The 26266-nt window shown below is 36.3% G+C and overlaps 1 protein-coding gene across 1 annotated transcript; it reads right to left on the reverse strand.

Moving 5' to 3' along the window:
* Positions 1 to 3802: 3802 nt before the first annotated feature.
* Positions 3803 to 15845, reverse strand: LOC149817771 (2-C-methyl-D-erythritol 2,4-cyclodiphosphate synthase, chloroplastic-like). Its single transcript, XM_089985004.1, has 4 exons — positions 15665 to 15845; positions 15300 to 15565; positions 14362 to 14492; positions 3803 to 4526 (listed from the first exon to the last, which is right to left on the reverse strand). The coding sequence occupies exons 1-4, from the start codon at positions 15775 to 15777 to the stop codon at positions 4293 to 4295; spliced, it is 744 nt and encodes a 247-aa protein (XP_089841130.1). The 5' UTR covers positions 15778 to 15845; the 3' UTR covers positions 3803 to 4292.
* Positions 15846 to 26266: the final 10421 nt, after the last annotated feature.

The raw sequence follows: 26266 nt of genomic DNA on the forward strand, positions 1-26266 counted from the left end.
CATTCATTTTACCCCCTCTGGAACAGCTTTTGTGATATCATCCAACAGTTCAATCAACAGTTTTCTGATCAATCCTCAACTACCCGGATGCCATAAATTCAACTTCGATTGATGGTGATATAACTAGGTCTCTCTAGGGATGTTGGGCTTCCATAAGGCTCTGATCCCAAAGGCCAAAACCAATGCAACAACATTCACATCCACCCTCAGAGCCACAAATATTCACCTCTGTAGGGCAGGACTAATATTTTTTTAGACAGAAAAAGCTGGGATTAAGCAGACCCCTACCAGTTATACAACCATACCATATGGGATTCGAACTTGCAACGTTCGAACACAAAGTGACATGCACTAACTGCTCCTGCCAGACAAGGGGAGCCCCGGTTGGTTGGCCACTGAAACTTTTGGACAACAACAACTATGCCTTCATCCCAAAACAATTGGGGTCGGCGATATGAACAAAAAAAGAAAATCATTCTGAGTCTTTCACATGAATCCTTCTCCTTCAATCATTTCTATCCAATGCCATGTCCTCGGTGAGGTTCAAAGCATTCATATCCTTTTCTATCATCTCCATCCAAGTCTTCTTAAGCCCACCCCGACCTCTTTTAACTAATATATTTTCCATGTCTCAATCCTTTTAACTGGAGCATCATTAGGCCTTCGCCGAATATGTCCAAACCATCGTAAATGATTCTCTCTCATCTTATTTTCAATGGATGCAACACCTACCTTCTTACGTATCTCCTCGTTTCAAATCTTATCTTTTATTGTATTTTCACACATCCATCTAAGCATACACATCTCAGCTACACTCATTTTTTGAATATGATGTCTCTTGACAGCCCAACATTCCGTACCATATAGTAAAGCGGGCCTAATTGTAGTCCTATAAAACTTTTCCTTCAACCGCAATGGCATTCTACAATCGCACAACACTCCAGTTGCACTTTTTCATTTCATCCACCCAACCTTATCTTATGATTTACATCTCCATCAATTTCTCCATACTTTTGAATGATAGATTCCAAATATTTGAAACAGTCATCCATCGGTATTTCTTGCTCACCAAGTTTCACTACACTCCCATCACTACTTCGTTGCTTACTAAACCGACATTCCATATATTCTGTCTTACTTTTACTCAATTTAAAACCTCTTGCTTCCAATGTCTGTCTCCATAATTCTAACTTAGCATTAGCCCCAGCTCTAGACTCATCAATCAAAACAATATCATCAGCAAACAACATACACCACAACACATTTTCTTTGATTGATCTCGTAAGCTCATCCATCACTATAGCAAATAGGAAAGGGCTTAGTGCAGATCCTTGATGTAACCCAACCGTTATAGGGAAATTGGTTGTCAGCCCTCCACAAGTACATACATTGGTTACTACTCTTTTGTACATATCTTTAATTATACTAATGTACTCGAGAGAAACACCTTTCTTCATCATTGTCCACCAGAGAACATCCCTAGGTACTCTATCATATGCCTTCTCCAAATCAATAAAAACCATATGCAAATATTTGTTCTTCTCTCTATATCTCTTAATAAGTTGTCTAGGAAGATGTATAACTTCCATAGTTGATCTTCTAAGCATAAAACCAAATTGATTCTCCGATATCATGACAACCTTCCTCAACCTATACTCAATCACCTTCTCTCAAAGTTTCATAGTATGACTCATGAGTTTTATACCAAGATAATTTGTGCAATCTTATGTATCACCCTTATTCTTATTTTTGGACACCATATTGAGAAATCGGTGCATGCACCAACAAAGTCCTTAAACACTTGCCTGGTGGCGCCTGCACTATCTTACTCCTTTTTAAAGCTCTATTTGGGAGCTGGTAGCCACAGGCTGCCGGAGCGGAATGGCAGAATCGATAGCAACAACCACCCATTTGGGAGTAGGGCTAGTCAATGGGCGAGCTGAGCCAGCCCACCCCATTTAGTGGATGAGTTTGATCGGGCTGTTGATGGGACGAGCCTGGTCAAGCCTAAACCTTTGAGCAACTAGGTTAGGCATAGGTCTGGTTCGGGTCGGGCAAGGGTCTAATGCAAAACCCACTGCCTGCCCATTAGGCCCATGTGCCTAAATCGGATCAGGATGGGCTGGGTTTTCAAGTTATCACATATTCACATTTCTCATTTTTTCCATGAATTCATACATTCTTTTAATAAAAATTTTAAAAAATAGCAAAAGAATGAATGGGACCCAAGATAAATCCATTTTTTTGTTGGAGTACAGGACCAACTCCCCTCACACACAGCTTTCCCCGACCCAACCCTTGATTTTGTCAGGTCCGGTTTAAGCTCTATTTGGGTTGGGTTTTCTTTCAAAACCAAGGCTGGAGAGGATCAAGTGATCTGTCAAATCATTTCAAGAAAACTGGTTAGGCATCGTCATCTTCCACAATATACGGACCATAGAATGAAGCAATGAACTGTGAAGATGACAAATCACTTTTTTAAAGTGATTTGACAGATCACTTGATTGCTCTTCTCCCATGCCAACTTCTTTCTCCTTCTTCTTCAACAACCTAGCTCTCTCTCTCTCTCTCGTTTCCCTTTCTCTTTCTTCAACCACCTTGTGTTCCGAGGCTATGAAAAAGTTTTTTTCTTTTTTTTTTGAGCCATCGCCTGTTGTGGAATTTGTAGAGGGTGTGATGGTTGTTTTTCAACATCAAGTTAGAAAGATGGTTCGTCCCTCTCTTATGTACATTCGAAAAAGACTGCCTATTTGCTGGTACCTAGCCCTAGGAACTCTATCTACACTGTGGGTAAAGCCCAAACGTGACTGTATACCTATGATTTTTGGTTTTTCATTTTTCTTGCCTTGCAAGTATTTGAGCAAATGTTTATGAATGTAAACTGAGTTCAAATCTGTTGTTCTTTCTTGTTCAAGGGTTCTTTCCTTCATTTTTATTTGTAATTTTATGTTTTTTCACAACATTATTTGTGTTCACCCTATATAGTTGTCTCCAAATTATATCTCCTGTCTAAATCCATACTCTGAACAAAACATAATTCAAAGCCCTTATTCACAAATACTGTGATGAAAACCTTTGTTTGGGAACCGACAACTAAGGAAGCAATTGCAAAATCCATATTTCAACCCAAACAGTTGGCGATAGATATCTTAAATCCTTGAGCGAAAATTTTAGAGGTGCTCTCAAACAGGTATCATAGAAATGTCAAATCCACAACATTTGTGGACTTCTTAGTTGCCTTCCTAGCCACCTCCGATTGTGAGCTCCCTCAAACAGAGCCTATGTAAATGAAGTCACACTTCCTCATAAAAAACCTTGGAGTTTCATGTGTTTCATAAGGGGACTCATTTCCTTCCCACTTGCCTGAAACAAAGACTCATGGATGCCCTGCAATCATTAATCCCTTGCTTAAGCTTTTCAACCAGTTTTGAGCAAGGTTACCAGACTAAGAAGCAGAGGCGAGAAGCTAGATATTTTAAAATTTTTAAAAAGCCAGAAGCAAAGAATCAATTTAAAAACAAAATAGGAATAAAAAAGAAGTGACATGAGATTGAGTGGGAAGCAAAATACCAATCAAAGGAGAAGAGAATAAAAACTAAAAAAAATGACATTAAATTTGTGATTTTGTAATGTAAAAATTAATTTTTTCTCAAAATCTAAAAATGATGGTTGCTAATTTATAATAAGTATATAAGTGAGTGGAAGGTGTGAAAGGAAACACATGAAAAACATGAAAAGAAACTTGAGAGACAATGGAATCATGTACAACAATAAAAGAAACATGTGAAAAGCATGAGAAGTGTAAGAGAATCAAGATTCTTATTAAGTTTCAGAAACGAGGAGTTTCTCACATCTGAAGCGAGTATCCAGGAAGAGCGTTTCCCACCTATATATGAAGCTTCCAGTAACTCTGGTTTTGAGTAACCTATCCATTTGAATGGTAGCCCCCATGAAAGAGAAAACTTGTGCAGAACGTAGATCACTGCTCCGACAACTGATATGACATCAGATCTCAGTTGATGATTTCGTAATCAGAATATTTCTTTCAAGCTTACAACTAACAAGCAAAGTCTCATATAATGTGAGTATACAACCATTTCTTTAAAATGTGAAAGAACCCAAGACCCCCAAAAGTAGGAAATTAATGACTCCATTTCCAGCTAGACTACTAGCTGTGCGAGGCATCCAAGATGATGCATCTATTAGGGGCCAGAGCGGCAAGGTTGCCCCACTTGGCATGAGCTGAGATTTTGTAGTGACAAATTGAAATATCTTTGGCCATTTCAAGGACATTACTTTCTCATTAGGAGAACTACAGTGTGAGCAGCAATGCTTCGATTCTCCCCAAGGCTGTCAACTTTCTCATGAGTTTTTGCCTTAAGGTTGACCACAGAAGGATCGGCTTCAAGCAACTCACATAAGTTAGATCGTATAGCCTCCTTGTGGGGGCTCAGTTTTGGTCTCTGAAGGATCAAGGTGGCATCTAAGTTTCCAAGCTCATAACCTGCCTCATGCATGAGCCTGACCTGAAAAAACATGAAAAATACAACAGATGAACATAAGGGGAAAACGGAGGGGGCCAGAAACGGAAGAAAAGCCATATGAATCCTGGCAAAAGATCAGAGAAACCATCCTTTTATTCCACGATAAAAAGAGATGTTCAAAATCAATAGTGAGTACAACTTCAAAAATGATAATGACATTCAAATCATTCATATAAAATTATCCAGCCAGTGCCATGGTGCCACAAGTTCCAATCACAAGTGATGCTGCAGTTCTCAGCTAATATAATGATAAACTTTTAAAGCAGTTAGTATATCTTCTTAAAGCCAGACAAATTCACTTTTGCAACTTATCTGGTGTATCTAGATCAAATATATCTGAGTTGTCAAAATTCAGGGGAGGTGATGTCAAAGCTTGTCTGGAAGTGCAAAAGCAAATCTCCAGAGCTATTACCAATGCCAAATTATTCATTATGGAACAGGTAAATGACTTGATTTGAATCACATTTTGAGAAAAAGGTTCATTCAGAGACAACACAACCAATCAAAGGTCTGAGAAATCACCACGACCATTCAACATCAGAAACAGCACTAGGACCATAAGATATCAGTATAATACATAAGAAATTATGCCAGCGGATGCAAATATTTGATAGAAAACTCCAAGCAAAATGAAAGAAAAATACCAATCAACTTAGATCTGACGCTTCCTTCTGTAGAAGTGCAGAGATTAAGTTAAACAGATAGGACCAGATAGGCTAGTTAATTACAATGTGCTTTACACACTAATACCTTAAAAATAGAACCCGTGCGTAAACATGAAATCAGAGAGGGTGCATTCATAGAACACAAAAACATGGACCATCTGTCACGAAATGGTGCGGATTCCAATGCACTCCATCATGATCTCCAAGATTCAAAACATTATACATTTAAACGACAAACTTAAGAATTGAAAGACACATCAAAATGTAAATGAATAATTTTATTCATAATGGACATTAAAAAAGTACAAAATAAAATTATATTCAAACATCACTACAATGCAATCAACAAAAAATAATACACAACCCTAATACTACCCATCACTCTCTCACCTAGCAAAGGCACACACACACCCATATTTATAAAGAAAGATTGAGAAGAGAAGGAGAGAACAAATGAAAAAAATGACAAGTCTCATATGTGGGACAGAGCTCCCAACGACTAGAATTCTAGTCGTTGGGAGCAAGTCAAAGCTAGTTTGACTTGTCTCTCTCTCTCTCATATATATATATATATATATATATTACATTACATTACATTAATCTTAACACTCCCTCTCAAACTTACAGTGTTTCACTATAAATTTAAAATTACAAAAGAAGAAACCCATTGCACAAGATGTCTTCGTGGACTTCATCAAGTTTTTTCATTTGGCGCATCTTCACTAGGATAGATGAAAAATTGGTAGATTCTTAATTTTAGGCCGATGCTTTCGAGTCTGGGCTTGGCCGAGGTCTCATTGTCAAGGCCTAAACGAGCTACTTAAAACGTGAGAAAAAGTTTTATTTCCAACCTTTAAATTCAAGAAAAATTCGAGCGGAATTCGGGTTATTTTCGAACGAATTTCAGAGGCGAAATTCGAGTTATATATCGTTGGATGTGTCTCAAAATTCTGAGCATAATGGTATTTTAGTTTTTCGGATTTGGGTTACGATTGACCTGAAAATCACATTTTTTCAAAAAAAGAGCAGTTTGTCAGTTCGGATCCGGATTTGGATCGGGCTGGATCCGATGGATTTGATCCAAATTAATATGGATCTGGACTCTATCCAAGACCCATATTAATCTGGTATTGATCCAGCCCAAGACCCATTTAGATTTTTGGAGATGGATTTAAATCTTGAATCCAAATCCAAATCCAAATCCATGCCCAACGAATTTTCAACTTTAAATTCATTAGATACTTTTAAATTGAAGTTAATTAATGTTAAGAAGTCTCCCAAGTTAATATGGCAACTTTTGGAATCTTCTGAAAATTTATTTACTATTTAATATTTTATAATTAATTAATTAATTAATTAATTTTATTTAATTCCAAAATTTTATTTTGATATTTGTTTAGGACTCTTAGTAGAGTACTTAAACACGCCTAGAAGGATCTAAGAAGGTTTGAGAGACTTAGAGTCCAAGTGAATTAAAATTTTGAAAAGTCAACACTTAAGAGTTTTAAAATTTTCGAAACTCTCAAGAGAGAAGAGAGTCCATTGGGGAGAGCACTCTTTCTCTTCAGCCCATTTAGAAGGGGCAGGAGAGGGGGGGGGGAGGGTCACCCCCCTCTCCTATTTATAGTCTTAAAAAAAAAGAGAAAGAGAAGGAAAAAAAGAGAGAGAAAAGAGAGGAAAATGGAGGAAACGAAGGAAGAAGAATGGGCTTTCTTCGATCATCCAACGTTTTCACCATCAAATTCATATTTCTTTTCGCTCTACACATATGATATGAGCTTCTCTCTTGTTTCGAATGAGAAAAAGAGCATGGATTCGATTTCATGCAATGTTTTGAGAAAATCCATGGGAAAAAAGTAAATCTGAATATTTACTCTAATATGAGTGTTGTGTTATCTTTTCAGGTTTGTTTTGGAGAAAATATATATATTAATGCTTGTCTTCGTATATGTTCTTCGTACGTGTCACGAATCCCTAAACTGGGACAGATTTGTCATGTTTGTAACATGTGCATTGGATAGAAATGATTGGAGGAGAAGGATTCATGTGGAAGACCTAGAATGATTTTCTTTTTTGGTTCATATCGCCGACCCCAATTGTTTTGGGATGAAGGCGTAGTAGTAGTTGTTGTTGTAACATGTGCAAATCTGGTTCAGATTTAGTGCATGAGAAATCTTGGATAAGTAATGCAAAAAAAAAGAAATTGGCATATGCATGTAGGTTTGAGAGGAAATCTGTGCATACATATACATGCATAAGCATGTTTATTTGACTATGAATCTGTGCATGCGTGAGTGTGTGTTTACCTATCCATGCACTTTTGAAACATGAATTCATAAATCCTTGTATTTCTAATCTAAGAGTCTTATAATCATGCATACTTATGTGGAAAATGACTGCATATACTTGGAGGTGGATTTAGATACATACGTCTATGTGAAATTTAATTTTTGTAGTGCATGCAGTCTTGAATGTGGGCTCTTTTAATGCGTACATGCCCGATGAATTTAAGATTTTGGGCAGGCACCTCATAGAAAAAAAAATTTGGATTCTTTTTGGGTTGCAGTATGTTCGGCAGACCAGCCGAGCCGAACTCGGCTGGCCAGACTTGGCAGCACCTTGACAGGCCTGCCGAGCTGCATAGACCTAACCGAGTCGCACTCGGCTGGCTGCCAGGCCTTGGCAGGGTGCCCACAGGTCCGGTCTGGACTTGTGAAGTGGCTGCCAGGCCCAACCAACTGAGTCGGCTGGGCTGGAGCCGAGCCCGAGCCGACTAGGTCGGCAGGGTGCTGATGGCTTTTTAGGAAAAAAACAAACAAACTCAATTATGCATTTCCAGATTTGTATTTGAATTAAACTTGACTTTGTGCATATAAAAGAATGAGATTATTACATGCTTGCATTTAGTATATCATGCTAAATCAGAGTATCATTGCAAAGTTACTTCCAGGTGGGTGCCTACATGAAATAGATATGTTTTTTTTTTCATAAACATAATGGCATGAATGTTCACATGTTTAATTGAAAGGATTCATGAATGAAAGCATGCATTTTACATGAATATGTGTATTGAATGAAAGCATACACTTAACATGAATGTGTGAACTCATGCACATGCATATGAATATTATTGTTTCATCTATATTGGTGAACATAATTGCGCATTGAAAGACATGTGAAATGAATGCATAATGGCATGTGATTCATGATTTTTGCGTATGAATGCATCGATGATCAAAATGGATCATCATGAGCTGTGTGAGCTTTGAGCATGTGTTGCTCTTTGTTTTACTTGTTCTATGCATTGCAAAAATCAGATATAATATGATTGTTCTAATTGCACTCTTCTATGATGCCACGAGTTGTGGTCCCGTGAAGAGCTTCGCATGTGGATATACAAACTTGTGTTATTAATTCTGCATACTGAATTATAATTTAAATAAGATAAATTAATAACAAGATAAAAGAAATTAAAGAACAGTGTAATATACATTTCCTTGATGTCCCTTCTAAAAGTATGAAAATCTTGAACATTACGGTTTTTGAAAACTTTGAGGATACTAAAACTTCGTGTGCATTGTTATTATCCATGAACCCGATATTGAGGTTTTTCTCCTGACCACGATTTTAGGAAGAATCTGTCACTTTAACCGAGGGTAGTGTGTAGACACAACTGTTGTTTTGGTATACCAAGAAAGTGATACTTGTGAAATTTGATGTCCTGACATTAAATTTAGATGTCTAATGTTTCGAACGAGGGCCAAGTTTGGAACCCAGTAATAAAATATAACTTGTATGCTAAGTTACCCTGAGGACCTAACTTGACCTCAAAAAATTTTACCCGTCTGGAGTATCCGCGGGCAACAGTAATAAAAAGAGAAACTTAAATCATGTGCATTTAATATGGACATCTATATGTAAAGAAAACTCTAATAAAAGATAATAATTCATTCATGCATGTGCATACAAATCAAGCATATTCTTGCTATGCATTAGATCATGCATATTTACTTGTTTTCTTAATTGTTATATATTGGTGAATGCATGATGTTTGTTCCCTAATGCATGTTAAATGTTTTATTGCTTAATTTGTGATCCATGTTGTTTATTAAATTGTTCACTCATGCTTAATAATTGTTCCTTTTTGCATGAATAGTCAATTGAGTTATGAAATTGTCATAATTGCATCCCTCTAAAATATTTTATAAATCTTATTTATGTTCTTTTTATTTATTTGTTTCATTAGAGAGATTCGTATACAATATTCTTTGGATTTTGACATCCCTACTTTTGTGTTTTTTACAGCTTCAGAGGCACAGGGAGACGACTTGCTTTCGAGAGGGCTACGAAAAGACCACATGACTGTTTGACAGATTCTTTTGGACAATGTGACTTTTCTTTTTGCTTTATTTATATTTTATTTGCTTATGTCTGCATCTATGCACTTTAATAAATAAAGTTTGGTTTGGTTTGAAAGGTGAATATAAGATTCCTTGTGGTTGTGGATGCGTTGTAACTGTAAAAGCCCCGAATTTCTGAGAATGTTTTCGCACTTAAATTTTTTTTTTACTTTTTCATGGGTACAAGTTGGGGTCATTACAACAAACATGCAAACATAAGATACATACAAAATAAGTCAATTTTAACAATTTTCAAAATAATTTAAAGTAAGAATTTTGAATAGCCATTAACTACAAACATGATAGTGATTGACAACCTCAACTATAATAGAATAATATTACGAGAGATGAAAACAATGAAAATCATGCTCATATATTTATCCCAAAAGACATTAATGTATAACAATAATAATTTTTCATCATTATTAATACTACGAAGAAATAACTCAATAACAAACCATCTTCATATAGCAGAAGATATAAATAGGCATGAATAAATTAGAAACAATATTTAAATTAACAATTAATGCATATACGAATGAACCATGCAATAATTTAAAACCAATAAAAAAGTCACATATGGACCAATAATAAATAAACAAACTTTCAACAACACATACCTGAAAATAAGCAAAAATAAAAGAATCTCAATAAAGATTTACACAAATACAATAAAGGTGCCCAAGCACTCAAGAGCAATCAAATGCACACAATAGCCACTATGGGCATACTGATACGAGATTTAACTAATGAAATGCTTAGAAAAACACATAATAAAATATGCGAAATTTACAAAAAATAAAATGCAAAAGCACGTACAAGTCCAAGCATTAACAACATAAAAATGCAAAGGTCCAATACAAGCACAAAAGTGCATAAGTACAAGTCCACTATGGGACAACACAAAGAGCCAACGAAGGAAAACACAAACAAGTATAAAATATATTATTTAATGAATATATACTTATCCAACAATTAACCATGAAATAACTTATGCAAATAAATCATAATGCAAAATGCATGAGCATATTTCAACAACTATTTCTCATAAAAGAGAAAATGAGTTTAGACAAATTACGAATAGATTAAAAAAAATCGCATACATCATAATGAATAAATTTTGCAAATTAAAACACTAGTTTAACCATCACAAATAACCACCTCCTAAGCCTTCAAACCTCAAATATCAAGTGTATCAACAACTAAAAGAAGAGCATAATCATCATGCCACTAAAGGGCCGAAGACACACACAAAGGTGTGTATAAACATCTCTTGTTTACATATAATGACACTTAGAAACAAGTGTATCAGCAACTACAATAAGATCATAATGCCAACAAATGACTAAAATCACACACGAAAGTGTGAATAAACATCTCTTGTCTACATATAATGACACTAAAAAATAAATGTATCAGCGACTAGATAAAGAGTATAATGTCAACAATGGGCTAAAATTACACACGAAGGTGTGATTAAACATCTCTTGTCTACATATAATGACACTTAAAAACAAGTGTATCAACAACTAGAACAAGAGTATAATGTCAACGAAGGGCTAAAATGACACACGAAAGTATAAATAAACATCTCTTGTCTACATATAATGACACTTAAAAAACAAGTGTATCAACGACTAGATCAAGAGTATAAAACCAACAATGAGCTAAAATTACACACGAAGGTGTGAATAAACATCTTTTATCTACATATAATGACACTAAAAAAAATAAGTGTATTAGCGACTAGATCAAGTATATAATCTCAATGCCAACAAAGGGCTAAAAACATACATGAACGTATGAACAAACATCTATTGTCTATATATAATAACACTTAGATAAGAGGCATAAAAAGAAGAAGACACCTGAGGTAAGAAGGCTTGTAATGGAAACACACTAATGCCATCAATAAAAATATCAATTTTAACAATATTTCAAAACACCATGGTTTCAAAATAGATAGTCATCAAGGATACACATAATTATAAGCATCCATAATAAAGACAATGGTCAACAACAAATGAGTGACTCAACACACTCACAATCAGAGATCACATATCTGCTAGTTAGAGCCAAACTATAAGTTGACAATCTAAAATGACAGAACGAAGTGCACGCAACTCACCCCAACAAACATCTCTGATTCAACAATAACAAGGCCAAGAAGAATGATGCATCATATAAAAGTCTGTGATGGACAACACAAATGCCATAAGAAGGCAATAAATACTTACGAAAATCAATTTTTAAGTGAGTTCATATATAAGAACCGATTTGAAAAAATAAAGTTTCAAATCAAATCCTAATAATGATAGATGCAAATTTCGAATGAATATAGTGCAATCATATGCACAAGTGTAAATTGATGCAATTATATGCAATATAAGATGTCTTATGACAATTTTCATAATCTTGAATAAGCAAATAACGAGTTATAATCAATATAATCACTCTTCATAAAGGTGGTGAAATTATGAAGTTTGAGAACCTCATAAAAGATCATAAATCCACCAATGAAAACCAAATACACTAAGCAAATCTTATACAAAAGATCAATAAATCTTATTAAAGAGACAAGAACACATATGACTTAAGAAGTTAGAGCTAAATCAAAAGTCTATTATGAAGCAATTGAAGACAATCAAATGGAGATTCCCAAAGAGTTATATAGATCCATATATATATGATCACACTAAACATGAGATTTTTCTCATAATATTTTTTTAATAAACATGATGTAGAATGTCAATATGCAAGAGAGAAATCACAAAAGATAAACACATTTTATACGATAACAAGCCAAGTTTATGCCTTTCAATAATTAAGGCATATAAAAAAGAAAATCTTAATCCAACACGTGTCATTTGAAAATAATCTTTATTTAATAGAGCAATATTGCTCAAATATATATGAAATAACATATTAAAAAAGGCCTCATTAAAAATAGATCACGATAAAAGATTATGCTTGATCACATCATAAAAAATTTCAAAGATAGTACATACATATGTCAAGAAATATAAATTTTAGTATTTTTCCAAAACACATAATATTATAAGAAGCCACATATTCAACTTGAGTGGATAATTACAAAGGTGTTCTCTAAAGAACACACTCGAAATACCTACAAAGGGAACCAAAAAGAGGTGTTCTAAAAGAACACAATCACAAATGCCACAAGAGGATACACAATAAGGGACAATATAAAAATAAATAATTTTTATCAAATGAAATGAGTATGTAAAAGCATATGCAAAATATAGTTTTACACTACACGTATCCATAGTCTAAGAGATATCAAAACACCACAATTTTTTACATACTTCACAAAAAATATTTATTTTTAACATAACTTATTTTAAAACTTACCATACATATAAAAGACAAGAAGCCAAAGATACATACCGAAATGTGAAATCTTTGAATCCATTTCATTTACTAATACGAATCCTTTCCAAGACCGATGCCTTGCTCTAATACCATGCCACAAAATGGTGTGGATTCCAATGCACTCCATGATGATCTCCAAAACTCAAAACATTATACATTTAAACAACAAGCTTAAGAATTAAAAGACACATATCGAATAATTTTATTTATAATGAACATTAAAAGAAATACAAAATAAAATTACATTAAAACCTCACTACAATTCACTCAACTAAAAATAATATACAACCTTAATACTACCCATCACTCTCTCACCTTGCAAAGGCACCCACCCACCCATATTTATAGAGAAAGATTGAGAAGAGAAGGAGAGAACAAGTGAAAAAGAGGGCAAGTCTCATATGTGGGAGAGAGCTCCCAACGGCTAGAATTCTAGCCGTTGGGAGCAAGTCAAAGCTAGTTTGACTCGTCTCTCATATATATATATATATTACATTAATCTTAACACCATTGGCTGTATGACATCGTGACTTTGAATCAGCTATATTCTATCATTTAAGATGATGATGAACCCTGAGACTCAATATGAAGGGCTAACAAAAGATTCTCTCCCAACTCATTCTCCCGACGCTCCCAACTAGACATGGTCTGCCTTCACAAAACTCAGGATTCACATCAAAATAACTGATAACAAGCTGAAGCAATGATAAGGATATGTATACATATAAGCAAGCAAAATTGTAGATATACAAAGTTTACAGGAATATGCATGCATAGAGGAAACAAACTTGTGGTCAAAGGGGAATACGAACCACACAAGATAATTCAGTAAGCATTATTTTACAGAAATTCTCACGAATCTATATGTTTACAAGTGCAAATTAAATGGCAGAGCACATCTTCAGCTCTATCATGGGCAATTAGTTCTTATGAAACCATAGCCTTTTACCGTTCATATTACTACGTAAAATAAACACAGTACACAGAAGACAGCAACCACCATGATTACAATTTACAAATTATGGAAGAAATACTCAAATAAACATCATTGCCTAACTAGCACACCTTATGGCAAATTATTTAACACCAAACTTGGATATTCAATAAAGTGTCTGTCCTGAAGGGGAAAAGATGGTTGTAATGTAAAATCCTTTTGCATATACATGTGCAACATGGAAAGCCCATCAAGCTAAACTGATGGAAGGACCCTTTTGAAAACATCACTTACCAAACAAGAGCAGTAAAACAGGCCAAAAAATATGAACTCCTTGTTCATAACAACTCAATAAAAAAAACCTAAGTAAAATTTGTATCGTGAAAGCTGAAATGAGATGCCATGATATGGATGGAGAAGCATACGGCTTCTTTCACGAAGACAGATGATGCTGCACCCCGCCATTTAGGATCGCTATCAGGGAAGATCTGACCAATGTCTGGAAGTCCCAACGCTCCCAAAATTGCATCAACAACACAGTGCAGCAGCACATCCCCTGCAATTTGTTGTTCAATTCAATAGTCAGACGGAAATGCATGTACACTCATTTAATGTGAAAAGATAAGCAAGTACAATAAAAACATAGGCAGAAACATGATATTCATGGTTAATGTAATTCATTGGAAAGAATTTCATACATCAGAAACATAACTTACTATAGACAACAGACCAATTGTCTTTCTCCTCCAATTGGACCCTAAGTCACCTATGCGTTTAAAGACCCTTAATCAACCAAAGCGTATAAAACCTAAGAGGTTAAGTATGTAACGGATACATAAAAATAATCACAATTGACCTTCTGAATGTAAGTTTTCCTCCCACAGCACCCAAAATAAAGAATAGTCAGAAATTCCAATAAAAAATAAAGAAAGAGAGGAAAGCCATAAAAAAAAATGTTTTCCCACAATCATATAGGCAATGTCATTTGTTATTCAGTGTAAAATTTTGAACTCTTTCCAACATAACAAAAAAATGCAAGTCACGATTCTGAACTCGATCAACAATTATCTGAAAAAAAAAGTGGAACTTGATTTATTCACAGTACCCTTTTCTCTATGATTCCAATTTTTTCGACAAATTCAATGCATGTTTCTCAACAATCTATGCGGAAAATTTTAGGACTGAACTGACCAAAAGAATTTCCTGATTCTGCAGTTCATTCCCATCGAAAGTAGGGACTAAACATGAAACTATACTGAATATCACTCAAAAAATGAATTAATTAAAAAAAAAACCATGACAGAACCCTAGCGAAACAACGGCAAATGATAAAGAAAGAAGGATTAAAACCCTAGAAATTTACCGTCGGAATGAGCTTCGCATCCTCTGTCATGAGGGATATCGATCCCTCCGATAATCAACGGCAGCCCCGGCTCCAACCTGTGCAGATCGAACCCGTGGCCGACTCGGAACGGAAGCGAAACACCGGGGCGGTCACTCCCTCCTACCTTAGTCTCGGCCTCCGCTCTGCCCTCGGCAGAAGTCTCCGTTAGGAGGCTAGTCGCCGCTGCTACCCATCTCCTTCTCGTGGAAGATATCGATAGACCGATCGCGGAAACATAAAAACAACTGAAAGCACGACGATACAGACTTCCCCCATCAAACCAGACTCAAACAACACGAAGAAGACGAAGAAAACAAGAGGAATTCAGAATAGGGTGTCTTTACTCTTTCTGAGAAGGGAAGAGGATGACAGATGGATGTCCGGAGAGGGAATTTCCGGCGCGCTTCGCCGATAAGGCAGAGAAGGAGAGGGCCGTTGCAGACGAGACCGTCGCCATGCGCGCGCGCGCGCGCGCGCGAGAGAGAGAGAGAGAGAGAGAGAGAGAGAGAGAGAAATCTTCTCTTTCCTCTATTCGGATCTCTTCTCCACCGCTCCTTATGGGATTTGATTGCTTTCGTAAACGGGTCGGATCCGATAAAGATCCTGGGCACAAGACCGATCCACCAGGAGCCTTTCCTAAACTCGAATTCCGGTCTTGGAGGAGTTCATGAGTTGGACCAGGCGGGATCGGGGTCTAAGGTGGGCTGCATTGCTTGAAATGTGTTTAGCACTAGCACGGTACTCGATAGTGCGACAGTATTGAGTACTGGCCACACCGAGGGACAGCCCTGAAGCGAAGGATGCCTTGCACCGACCATCCAACGGGCCATGGACCAAACCAACACTGCCTGAAAAGAAAGGACTATGTTCAGGGAAATCCCCCCCCCCCCCTCTCAATGTACATCGATCTTGCTCATGTGAGTGAGCCACTATAATTATCCAAAAAGATACTTAATTAAAACGGGAAGGATACGATACATGTGTGGGATGTTGGATCGAAGTGAAGAAGAGAACATAGGATTTGAGGTTGGATATCGTAAACGGCCTGCTTCAAAGGGGGTTTCTACTCACACATCGCATACGTAGTGAGTAATCCCTTATCCAATAAAAAGAGAAGGGTTGCTGAGAGATTTACCTCCCTTTGGGTAGCTGTTTACCCCAGCAACTGCTTCCATGTTTCACATGAAGCTTATCCAGAATGAGATGATCATTTTGGATAAGGCTACAGTCTCAAACGTTAGAGAAAGAGTGATCCCTCCTCTCTCTTTAACGATTGAAACAACTTCGTGAAACATGGCCACGATTACTTACATCTCCTACTTGGCCATGTGGAACAAAACTAGATGCAGGTTTTGGCCTCCCACTATTGGAGTATTTTCATTGCATCAATATCCTGGAATGAGTTATATAGTTGAATTTCTCATCCAGTCATATGTCTATATTAGACATATCTTAATTCTATACCGGATACATGTTTTGAAAACATTTCCTCTAATATACCATTGGTTAAAGGATCAACAATCATATCAGATGTAGGCAAGTAACTGACTTTGATTTCATTCCTTTCAATCATATCATGAATATAATGGTATTTTACCATTATATGTTTACTTTTTTAATTATCAACTCCACTCTTTATAAGAGAGATGGCAACCTGATTATCACAATAAATCTGGACTGGCCCGTTGGTTATTTTCTGCTTCAAATCACTAATGAAGCGACTTATCCAAACGACAAATGTGGCAGCTGCATTACATGTAATATATTCCGCTTCCTGAGTATGCTGTGCTACACAACCATGTTTTTTACAAGACCAGGAAACTGCACCTCCTCCCAGGAGGAAAACATATCTAGAGGTGGATTTACTATCATCCTTGCTGCCTGCAAAGTCAGCATCAGAATATCCAGTTAATTCTAAAGTATCACCTTGAAAACATAATTTTAGGTTTATAGTCCCTTTCAAATATCGAAATATTCTCTTTACTGCTTGCCAGTGTGGCCAACTAGGATTACTCTGGTAGCGACTAACGAGGCCAACAACAAAGCTGATATCCGGCCTAGTGCAAAATATAACATACATCAAGCTTCTGACAACTTGAGCATAAGAGACATTTAGCCTTTCTTGTCCATTACCTGGACTATCATTTTTACTCAACTTAACACCTTTTACCACATGTGTTCTTACTGGCTTATAATCACTCATTTTGAATTTCTTGAGTATATGATATAAATATCTTTCTTGACTCAAGCTTAAAAGTTTGGAGCTTCTCTCTCGAGTGATTTTAATTCCAAGAACATAGGATGCTTCTCCCATGTCTTTCATTTCGAATTGTGAATTTAACCATAACTTAGTTTTAACGATCATATCATTATCATTTCCAGTCAGAAGAATGTCATCCACATATAATGAGAGAATAGCAAATTTACTCTCACTTTTTCAGACATAAACACAATGGTCAAACTTATTTGCTACAAATCCTAATAATGTAATAGCCTTATGAAACTTTAAGTACCACTGACATGGTGATTGCTTGAGTCCATATAGGGATTTTTTCAACCTATATACTTTATTTTCTTTTCCTTTTATTGTATAGCCTTCAGGTTGCTCCATAAAAATGGTTTCCTTAAGCTCACCATTAAGAAACACTCTTTTAACATCCAATTGATGTAGATCTAGGTCGTAGTGAGCTACTATTGCAAGAATTATCCTTATCGAGGCAAACTTTGCAACCGGCGAGTATGTATCAATATAATCCAATCCTTCTTTCTGAGAGAAACCCTTAACAACTAATTTTGCTTTAAATTTGTCAATGCTGCCATCAGATTTGAATTTCTTCTTTAATACTCATTTACAACGAATGACTTTTCTTTTCTAAGGTAAATCAACTAATTCTCAAATTTGGTTTTTCTCAATGGACTCAATTTTCTCGGCCATGTCTTTTACCCAGTCTGTTGATTCACGTGAGTTTATTGCCTCACTATATGACAGGTTATCTTTCATGTCATTCATGTCTAAAGCATAACACGGTTCCTCTGATAGATAGACATAATAGTCATCAAAATAAGACGGAGAAGCTCTAGACCTTTTTTGTCCAACCTTAGACTGTTGCGAAGAAAAAAAAGGAGTGATTTCAGCAGGTTTGCCATTACTTATAGGTTCTTGTATGTCATCTGAATCATATTGTAGATCAAAAGGATCATCGTTATTTATTTCTAGAATAACTTCTTCCATGTTTTGATCTTCCAAGAAGATAACATCTCTACTTTCGATTAATCCCTTATCTGGGTGATAGAATCTATATCCTTTGGATCCTTTAGGATATCCGATAAAAATATATCTTATAGATCTGGTATCCTTGATCATTCTATAACTTTTATATGAGCTACAGAACCCCATCTACGAAAGTGGCAGAGAGAAGGTTTTCTTCCTTTCCATGATTCATAAGGGGTTGTGACAATAGTTTTACATGGAACTCTATTTAATACATATGTTGTTGTATGTAAGGCTTCTCCCCAAAATACTTTAGGTAAAGAAGCGTTAGATAACATACATCTAACCATATCAAGAAGAGTTCTATTAAACCTTTCAGCCACACCATTTTGTTGAGGTGTGTCTGGAGTAGTAGTTTGCAGTCTGATCCCATTGACTTTGCAATATTCAACAAATTCAATTGAGGTATATTCTCCCCCCCCGTAAAACTCTAATCTTCCTACCAAGTTGTGTTTCAACTTCTTGATGATATTCTTTAATTTTACCCAATGCTTCAAATTTGTAAGTTATAAGATAAACATAATTGTACCAAGAGAAATCGTCAATAAAAGAGATAAAATATTGCATTCCTTTATGCGTTGGAGTCCTGAAAGGACCATATATGTCTGTGCGTATGATTTCTAATAATTGAGATGCTCTAGTGACATTTTGGGGAAAAGGTTTTCTTGTCATTTTTCCGTAAATACAAAGTTCACATCTATGGAATGATGATTTATCAAAGTCTGGTATTAATTGTGGTTTTACAAGTTTTTTCATCTTGTTTAAGTTAATGTGTCCAAGTCGTTGATGCCATATATTTACATTCATATTAAGGATAATATCAATATAAGCAGAAGTCAAAGTAATTTTATTCATGTCTGAGTCACAAATTTTAAACAATCTTTGGTTATGATCAAAGACCCCACCAAATAGGACTCGACCATGTTTTCCTATAGTGACTTTTCCGGATAAAAAGCGAACTTCAAAGCCCTTGGCAATTAAGGCCCGAACAAACACTAGATTATGTTTTATTGTCGGTACAAATAGGACATTAGACAATAAAACATTATTTTTTGTGGTTTCAATCCGATATGTCCCAACACCCATAACATCAGAGTAGGTGTTGTTGCCCATGTACACTCGATGTTCACCAGGTTTGTAATCGATCGTGTTCACCATTCCCTCTTTTGTCATAGCAATATGTCGCGTTGCCCCAGAGTCCACCCATCAACCTGAAAGAGCTTGGTTCACATAAGAGCATTCCGATATCACACAGATAATATCTCGCCTCGCTTTTTGCTGATTGCTTTCATTGTTTCTGCCATTGTGATTAATTCTCCGGCTCCTGCAATCTCTCTTGAAGTGTCCAGGTTTTCCACACTTAAAGCACTTCACCTGTGAGGCGGCTGACTGCGGCTTGCGGAATGTTAGACCATTTTTCTTATCAGATTTGCCATTGCTTTTAAAGTATTTCTTCTTGAATTGTGGGTGTCTTGAAGGGTTATAACTTCGAGAAGGTCCATCTTTAGCAAAGTATAATTCACTCTTTCGGTCTTGTTGCATGTGTTGTTGCTCAATTTTTAGTTGAGCAGGAAGTTCTTCCAAGGTTAGATGTTTTGAATTCAACCTAAGTTCTCCAAGAGGATGATAAACTATGCAGAATTGTGGATATATGGATCCGGTCAGGAATCACATTTCCAACAATTGCCAGGTCTTTGGCCATAACTAGCATTTTGTTGACATGGTCAACAACATTGTCATTCTTTTGCATACGATATGAATTGTATTATTTCAAAAGGAGTTGAATGTGTATTTCTGAGGTTGTATCATATTTCTTGGAGATAGCATCAAACACAGATTTGGCTGTTGGGTAATCCTCAAAAACCCTAATGAGATCGTCATCCATATATGTTAACATGATGGTTCTAGCCAATATGTTGTCCCTTTTGTATTTGGTGTATGAGGTTTTAACCTCGTCAGAAGCAATAGCACCAGGGTCACTCATTTCAGTAGTAAGGGCATTTTCGATGCCCTTTAGTGTCAGAACAAGAGGAATCTTCCTCTTCCAAATATGAAAATTTGAACAATTGAGTTTATTAGTTTTAGCTAATTCAGTAGCACAAACTCTACTTGTCATTTTTCTGTTGGTTTTTGAAATATGACATAACATGATAAGTTTAAGTCCAATAATCAACAAGCAGAATAATAAGACAATATCAATCATGAATGCATAAAAGAACATGTTCATAATCAAAGAAAAATTCATGATCAATAGCTCGATTTCATGCAATAAAATAAAATGTATGATAATCATATTCTTGATTATAATTGTAATTGAAATTGAGCTAATTTGCACACTTTGACAACTTTTCTGTAATTTCAGAAAAGTCAGAAAAAAAATTGTCAAGAATAATCCTAAAATAGGAACTAAAAAAGAAACAGGGGTTTTCTGCAAAAAAAAAAAAAGAACAGAAAGCTAACCCTGTTTAGAAAATGTTCCGAAACTGAGTCCTTTTTCGAGATTACTAACAAAACAAAGAAGTAATAAATTACAAAGATTATAAGTCTAATGTAATTTAATAGCAGAAGGATATACCCAATAATTAATCTAAAAGCAAGGGTATGTATGTAAATTACCTGTCTAAGGGATATGACCGACCTTTCTAAAAAAGATCGGAGACGGAAACATAATATACCCTGAAAATCAGTATATAGCTGATCCCCTTTGTTTGAAAATCGACAGAAGCTTCGCAATGAAGCTTTTTTTTTGTTTTTTTCTATAGGGGAGAACTCTGCCGGATCGATTCATCGAAAAGAAAAAGGAAACCGGCGATGGAGTCAGATCTGCCCAGAGGTCGTCAAAGTAGGCGTTGTCGGAGTCGCAGCGACGAGGTAGAAACAAAACAACGAAAAAAATTGTAATCCATGTTTACTGGTTTTGGGTTTTTCTTTTTCGTTTCTCAGAGGCGAGAAAACCCACAGGCAGATCTTTGAAACAGCGTTGCTGCTGTTGCAGCAGTGAAGAAAAAAAAGGACCGTTATTGGTCTTTCACCGAAAATAGGCAGCTACGACAGACAGAGGGAAAGCCTCCGATCATACGCTGGAAAAGGGCAGCAACGACGAACAGAAGGTAGATCGGTGGTTTTTTTTTTATGTTGTGACAGTCGATGACCGTCGTCGGCTAGTTTGCCGGAAACAAAAAAATGATGGAACTTGGGCGATGAAGCAACCCAAAGATCACCGGAGGGTTATCGATGGTGTGGGAACGAAAGAAAAAAAAAAGAAAAGAAAGGAAAAAAAGGTAATTCCCTTTCCTGCCGGATCTTTAAAAAAAAAAAACGGTCGGATATCAGTGACCTTTTAAACGAAACCAGCGATCGCCGGTGACTGGCGACCCTGTGAAAAAAATTTCGTTCCCCTTTTGAATTTTTTTACTTGTTTTGCTTTTTGAGGTCGCTCGATGCCGACGACCTCTTAAGATTTTTTTTTGTTGGGGTCGCCTGCTGCAGGCGATCCTCTTGTATTAAATATATATATTTTAAAAGAAATGACCCCGATCTCTTCTGTTTTGATACAGAGGTCGGGGAATCAAACTTTTTTAAAAAAATTATTTAATTATTTGCTGCGGTCGCCGGATGCCAGCGACTTTTTGTTTTTGAAAATTGGAGACTCTCTTCTCCCTGAAACCTGATGTAGATCCCTGATGGAATCTGTGGTTTTTTTTTTGAAATGCAGATCTCTCCTGAGAGATTTGCCTGATATCGAATCAAAACAAAACTGACCCCCTTTTTTTGTGATGTTTGCTCAGTGATCTAGAGTCGATCGTAAAAATTTTCTTTCAAAAGAAATGACAGAAGCTTCTCGATGAGGCTTCTGATTAGCTACAACAACTAATACAGATCCCAGATGGGATTTGTGTTTTTTTTTTTCGATATAGAAAAAAAAACGCAAACGCAAATCTCTTCTTGAGAGATTTGTCAGATAAAAAAAACTAATAATGGCTTTGACCTTTTTGTCTTTTGATCTATTTTTTTTTTTCGTTGATGACGTCTGGAGTCGATCGCGTGCACACCACTGAACCTGACGCACCACCAAAGCTGGCTCTGATACCACTATTGGATCGAAGTGAAGAACAAAACAAAGGATTTGAGGTTGGATATCGTAAATGGCCTGCTTCAAAGGGGGTTTCTACTCACACATCGCATACGCAGTGAGTAATCCCTTCTCTAATAAAAAGAGAAGGGTTTCTGGGAGATTTACCTCCCTCTAGGTAGCCGTTTACTCCAGCAACTGCTTCCTGTTTCACTTGGAGCTTATCTAGAATGAGAAGATCATTCTGGATAAGGCTACAATCTCAACCGTTAGAGAAAGAGTGGGCCCTCCTCTCTCTTTAACGGTTGAAACAACTCCTTGAAACATGGTCACGGTTACTTACACGGGATTCTTTATAAAGCTAAAGTAGTGAGTTGGATGGCTAAGAGGGCTCACTTGGATCTAAGCAGAAAATGCCAAGGTAGCTTGCTTAAAGCCTGCTCGACCGTAGGTAAAACGTGAAAGAAAAGAAATATGTTAAGTTCTGATCTTAGTAGGCTCAACATAGGGAATACCCTAACCCTAAGAACCGGGGGGCCTGGCCATCCACTTCTTTATTATTCAGTATATAGCGGGCTAAGTAGCTCACCTATTTAGTTTTGAGAGTAGTGCCTACTTGCTTGTGTGTTGGATCTAATGAACATATGTAAGCTTGCTTTGCACTTGCTTGCTTCGAAGAAGAGAATGCTCGATCCTAAGTGGAGAAGAGTCATCACTTTATGCTTGTAGGCCTGGCCTTGAGTCTCTACTAAGGCAATCAAAGAACGAAGAAGGAAGTCCGTGTTGTTGTGAGTAGCGAGCAAAAGCTGCTAACTGATCAAAAACAGAATCAAAAGCCCTTCCCAAAATTATTTGACTAAAGAAAGGATACTTTCAATATCAGGCTCGTCTGGTAGGTCCGCTGTTTAAGGCCATGAAAAAAGCATGCTAAGTCAGCAAAGAAAAGGCATTACCAAGCGAAGAAAACCAAAACTCTGCGAGGGACCAGACCAGACCCAGGTCTGTTTTTCTGGATTTGTTTGGTGACAATCGAACATATTATACAGGCTTGTGCTGAGTTTTTGGGGTCTGGCCGAACCTGGCCCAGACACAGGCTGAGCTCACAACGACAGTTGAAAAGATCAGGTGCAATATGATTATACAAATATTTGTGCATTAAACTTATGATCCCCTTCCCTCTTGAGGACAGGGTATGTCAGGTATGGGGCCCAAGACCTGATGGATGGCTATTGGGTACTTAATGCACAATTTTTGTGCAATTATATTGCACCCGATCCTGTCTCTTCTTGTAATAAAACGAAAATGTCTATTTTCTCACGTTGGGCCAAAAATTAAAATCAACTTTTACATATAAAAAATTGAAAGACTTACAGTTTCCTGGCAATGTTTACTGTTATTTATGTTTTTATTTGAGAGAAAAAAACTTCACATTTGTTTTTTTCGAAAAACAATGCAGATATTTGATATTATGGCTGCACCTTGACTGCTCGTTTTTTGCCGTTAAATTATAATGAGTAGAAATTGTCACTTTTTATTGATTTTGGCAGATCAAAACTTCCGCTGCCCCTCTGATATATCTCAAATCACAGCGAGAAGACGATCAAACATCACCACCGTCCACTGTGGTGATCAACCGCCATCATTATAGCTGTCGATGATGATATCATCAAAAAATTATGTTTGGGGGCCCCACAACTTTCGCAGGGGACGTGCTATTGAATCAATGGACGGTCGGGATGTTAGATCATTTCCCACAGTGATTTGGCAGATCACCTAATCCTCTCTCTCTCTCTCTCCATATATCTTTCCCAAACCCTTATGGGATTCCATTGCTTGGGGAGATGAGACGGACTGGGTTGGATCAGAGAGAGAGAGAGAGAAAAAGAAAGTAATGGGTCTCTGCTAAACTCATTTGGTGTTAAACTGCCTGCTAAATGGGTTTTTCAGCTTCTCCGTTGCTTTTTATGCTTTTCCAGCTCTATAAATGTGTTGGGCACGGTCGATTTACTAAGAATCCATACTTGGATCATATATTTTTGATGAAAAAAATGATGTTTGGAACTTCAAAAATTTATAAAGATTTTGGACCATTGATTTTTCAAACTTTATAAAAACCTATCCATGTGTTGGAATCAAAAGCTTCAAGAGTACATAGATCACATTTGTATGGTTAGAATTTATAAATAAAATAAAAAAACCCAAAAAACCTATTTAACATGCAATTTAGCACCAAATGGGTTTAGCACTAACCCATTTCTCTTTCTCTCTCTCTCTCTCTATATATATATATATATTTATTTGAAAGGGGTTTGAGTAGGTTAAAGTACAAAGAGGTAGTGAAAATTTTATTTACGGGTTTGCCCCTAATTTCAAATATAAGTCACTAGTGTTTGAAATTTCAAATATGTGGCCAAACTTTTTCTCATTATTTTTTAACTTAACTTAAATCATAATCCAAATTACAACAGTGACCTTCCTCGTTAAAATGTTACGCTATTTACTTTTTTTCTATGAGGATAAGTACTTTTCAATTTTAAAAGAATAATACAATAACTCTACTTTTCCAATATGATGGGTGTTGAGTCCGTTGACCCCTTATTTGACAGTTTTTAAGAAAAGCTTGGCCCATATTTGGAATTTCAGAAATATGTGTCCCATATTTAGAATTAGGGGCAAAAGGTTGGCACCTAAATGAAAAATTTTCAAAGAGGTTTTGGGCATGAAAACGTGTTAGTATCTGGCCAGCTTATGGGCAAATCATAGTAAACCAGTAAACCGATTAAGTAGATATAAATGCATATCATGTAGGCATAAACATCATATGTAGATGCGTGATTTACACTTTAGGTATTTTTAACTAAGTTCGAAGAAGGCTATTTTTTATAATTTTTTACATATTTTATTTCTCATATTTTTATTTCCTAGCTTCATGCCAAACGGTGTGACGTCTAATATAGTTCATTCCAATGTTGTCAGAGTCGGTTTTTAAAATCGGATCAGTTTTCCAAAAAAAAAATAAGAGCAAATTAGACCTGAGTAAATCAAGTTGTTTGACTGATTTGGTCCGATGCAGCTGAACCAAAGCTGAGTCAGCCAATTTTCTGGGGTCTGAATGGAGCCAGGATCAGGTGCCATCACATGGCACACTTTGATTGTGCCTCTACACCTGGCTGCCCTCTATCTGCTTTTGGACCCCACAACTGACAAACTGTCAAGATGAAGGGCAGCCAGGTGGCCGATTCAGTTCCAAGTTGACAACATTCATCCATCTTCTCTTGATATTTTAAATATTAATGAGTTTTCCATACTCTCTCATGTTCTTACTCAGTGATTTAGGTTAAAAACATACGTCAGAGAGGACACATAATGCATGTTTTATTTACTCTGGAAGCAAGAAAAATTCTCATAGAAAGAGAAAATTTTGCTTATAAAAAGTTTTGATATTAAAATTTCGCTTAAAAATTCTCATAGGGAGGGTTTCCAACTTAAACCTCAACCCTCCCTATGAACTTCTGCCATCTCAACCATTGGCTTATCGCTGTGTGTGTGTGTGCTATCCAGGCATTGGGAGAGGCCATGGTGCCTGTGAGAATGAATGCCACA

Source organism: Nuphar pumila, chromosome 13, assembly GCF_984573655.1.
Source record: "Nuphar pumila chromosome 13, dmNupPumi1.hap1.1, whole genome shotgun sequence".
Taxonomy (NCBI): Eukaryota; Viridiplantae; Streptophyta; class Magnoliopsida; order Nymphaeales; family Nymphaeaceae; genus Nuphar; species Nuphar pumila.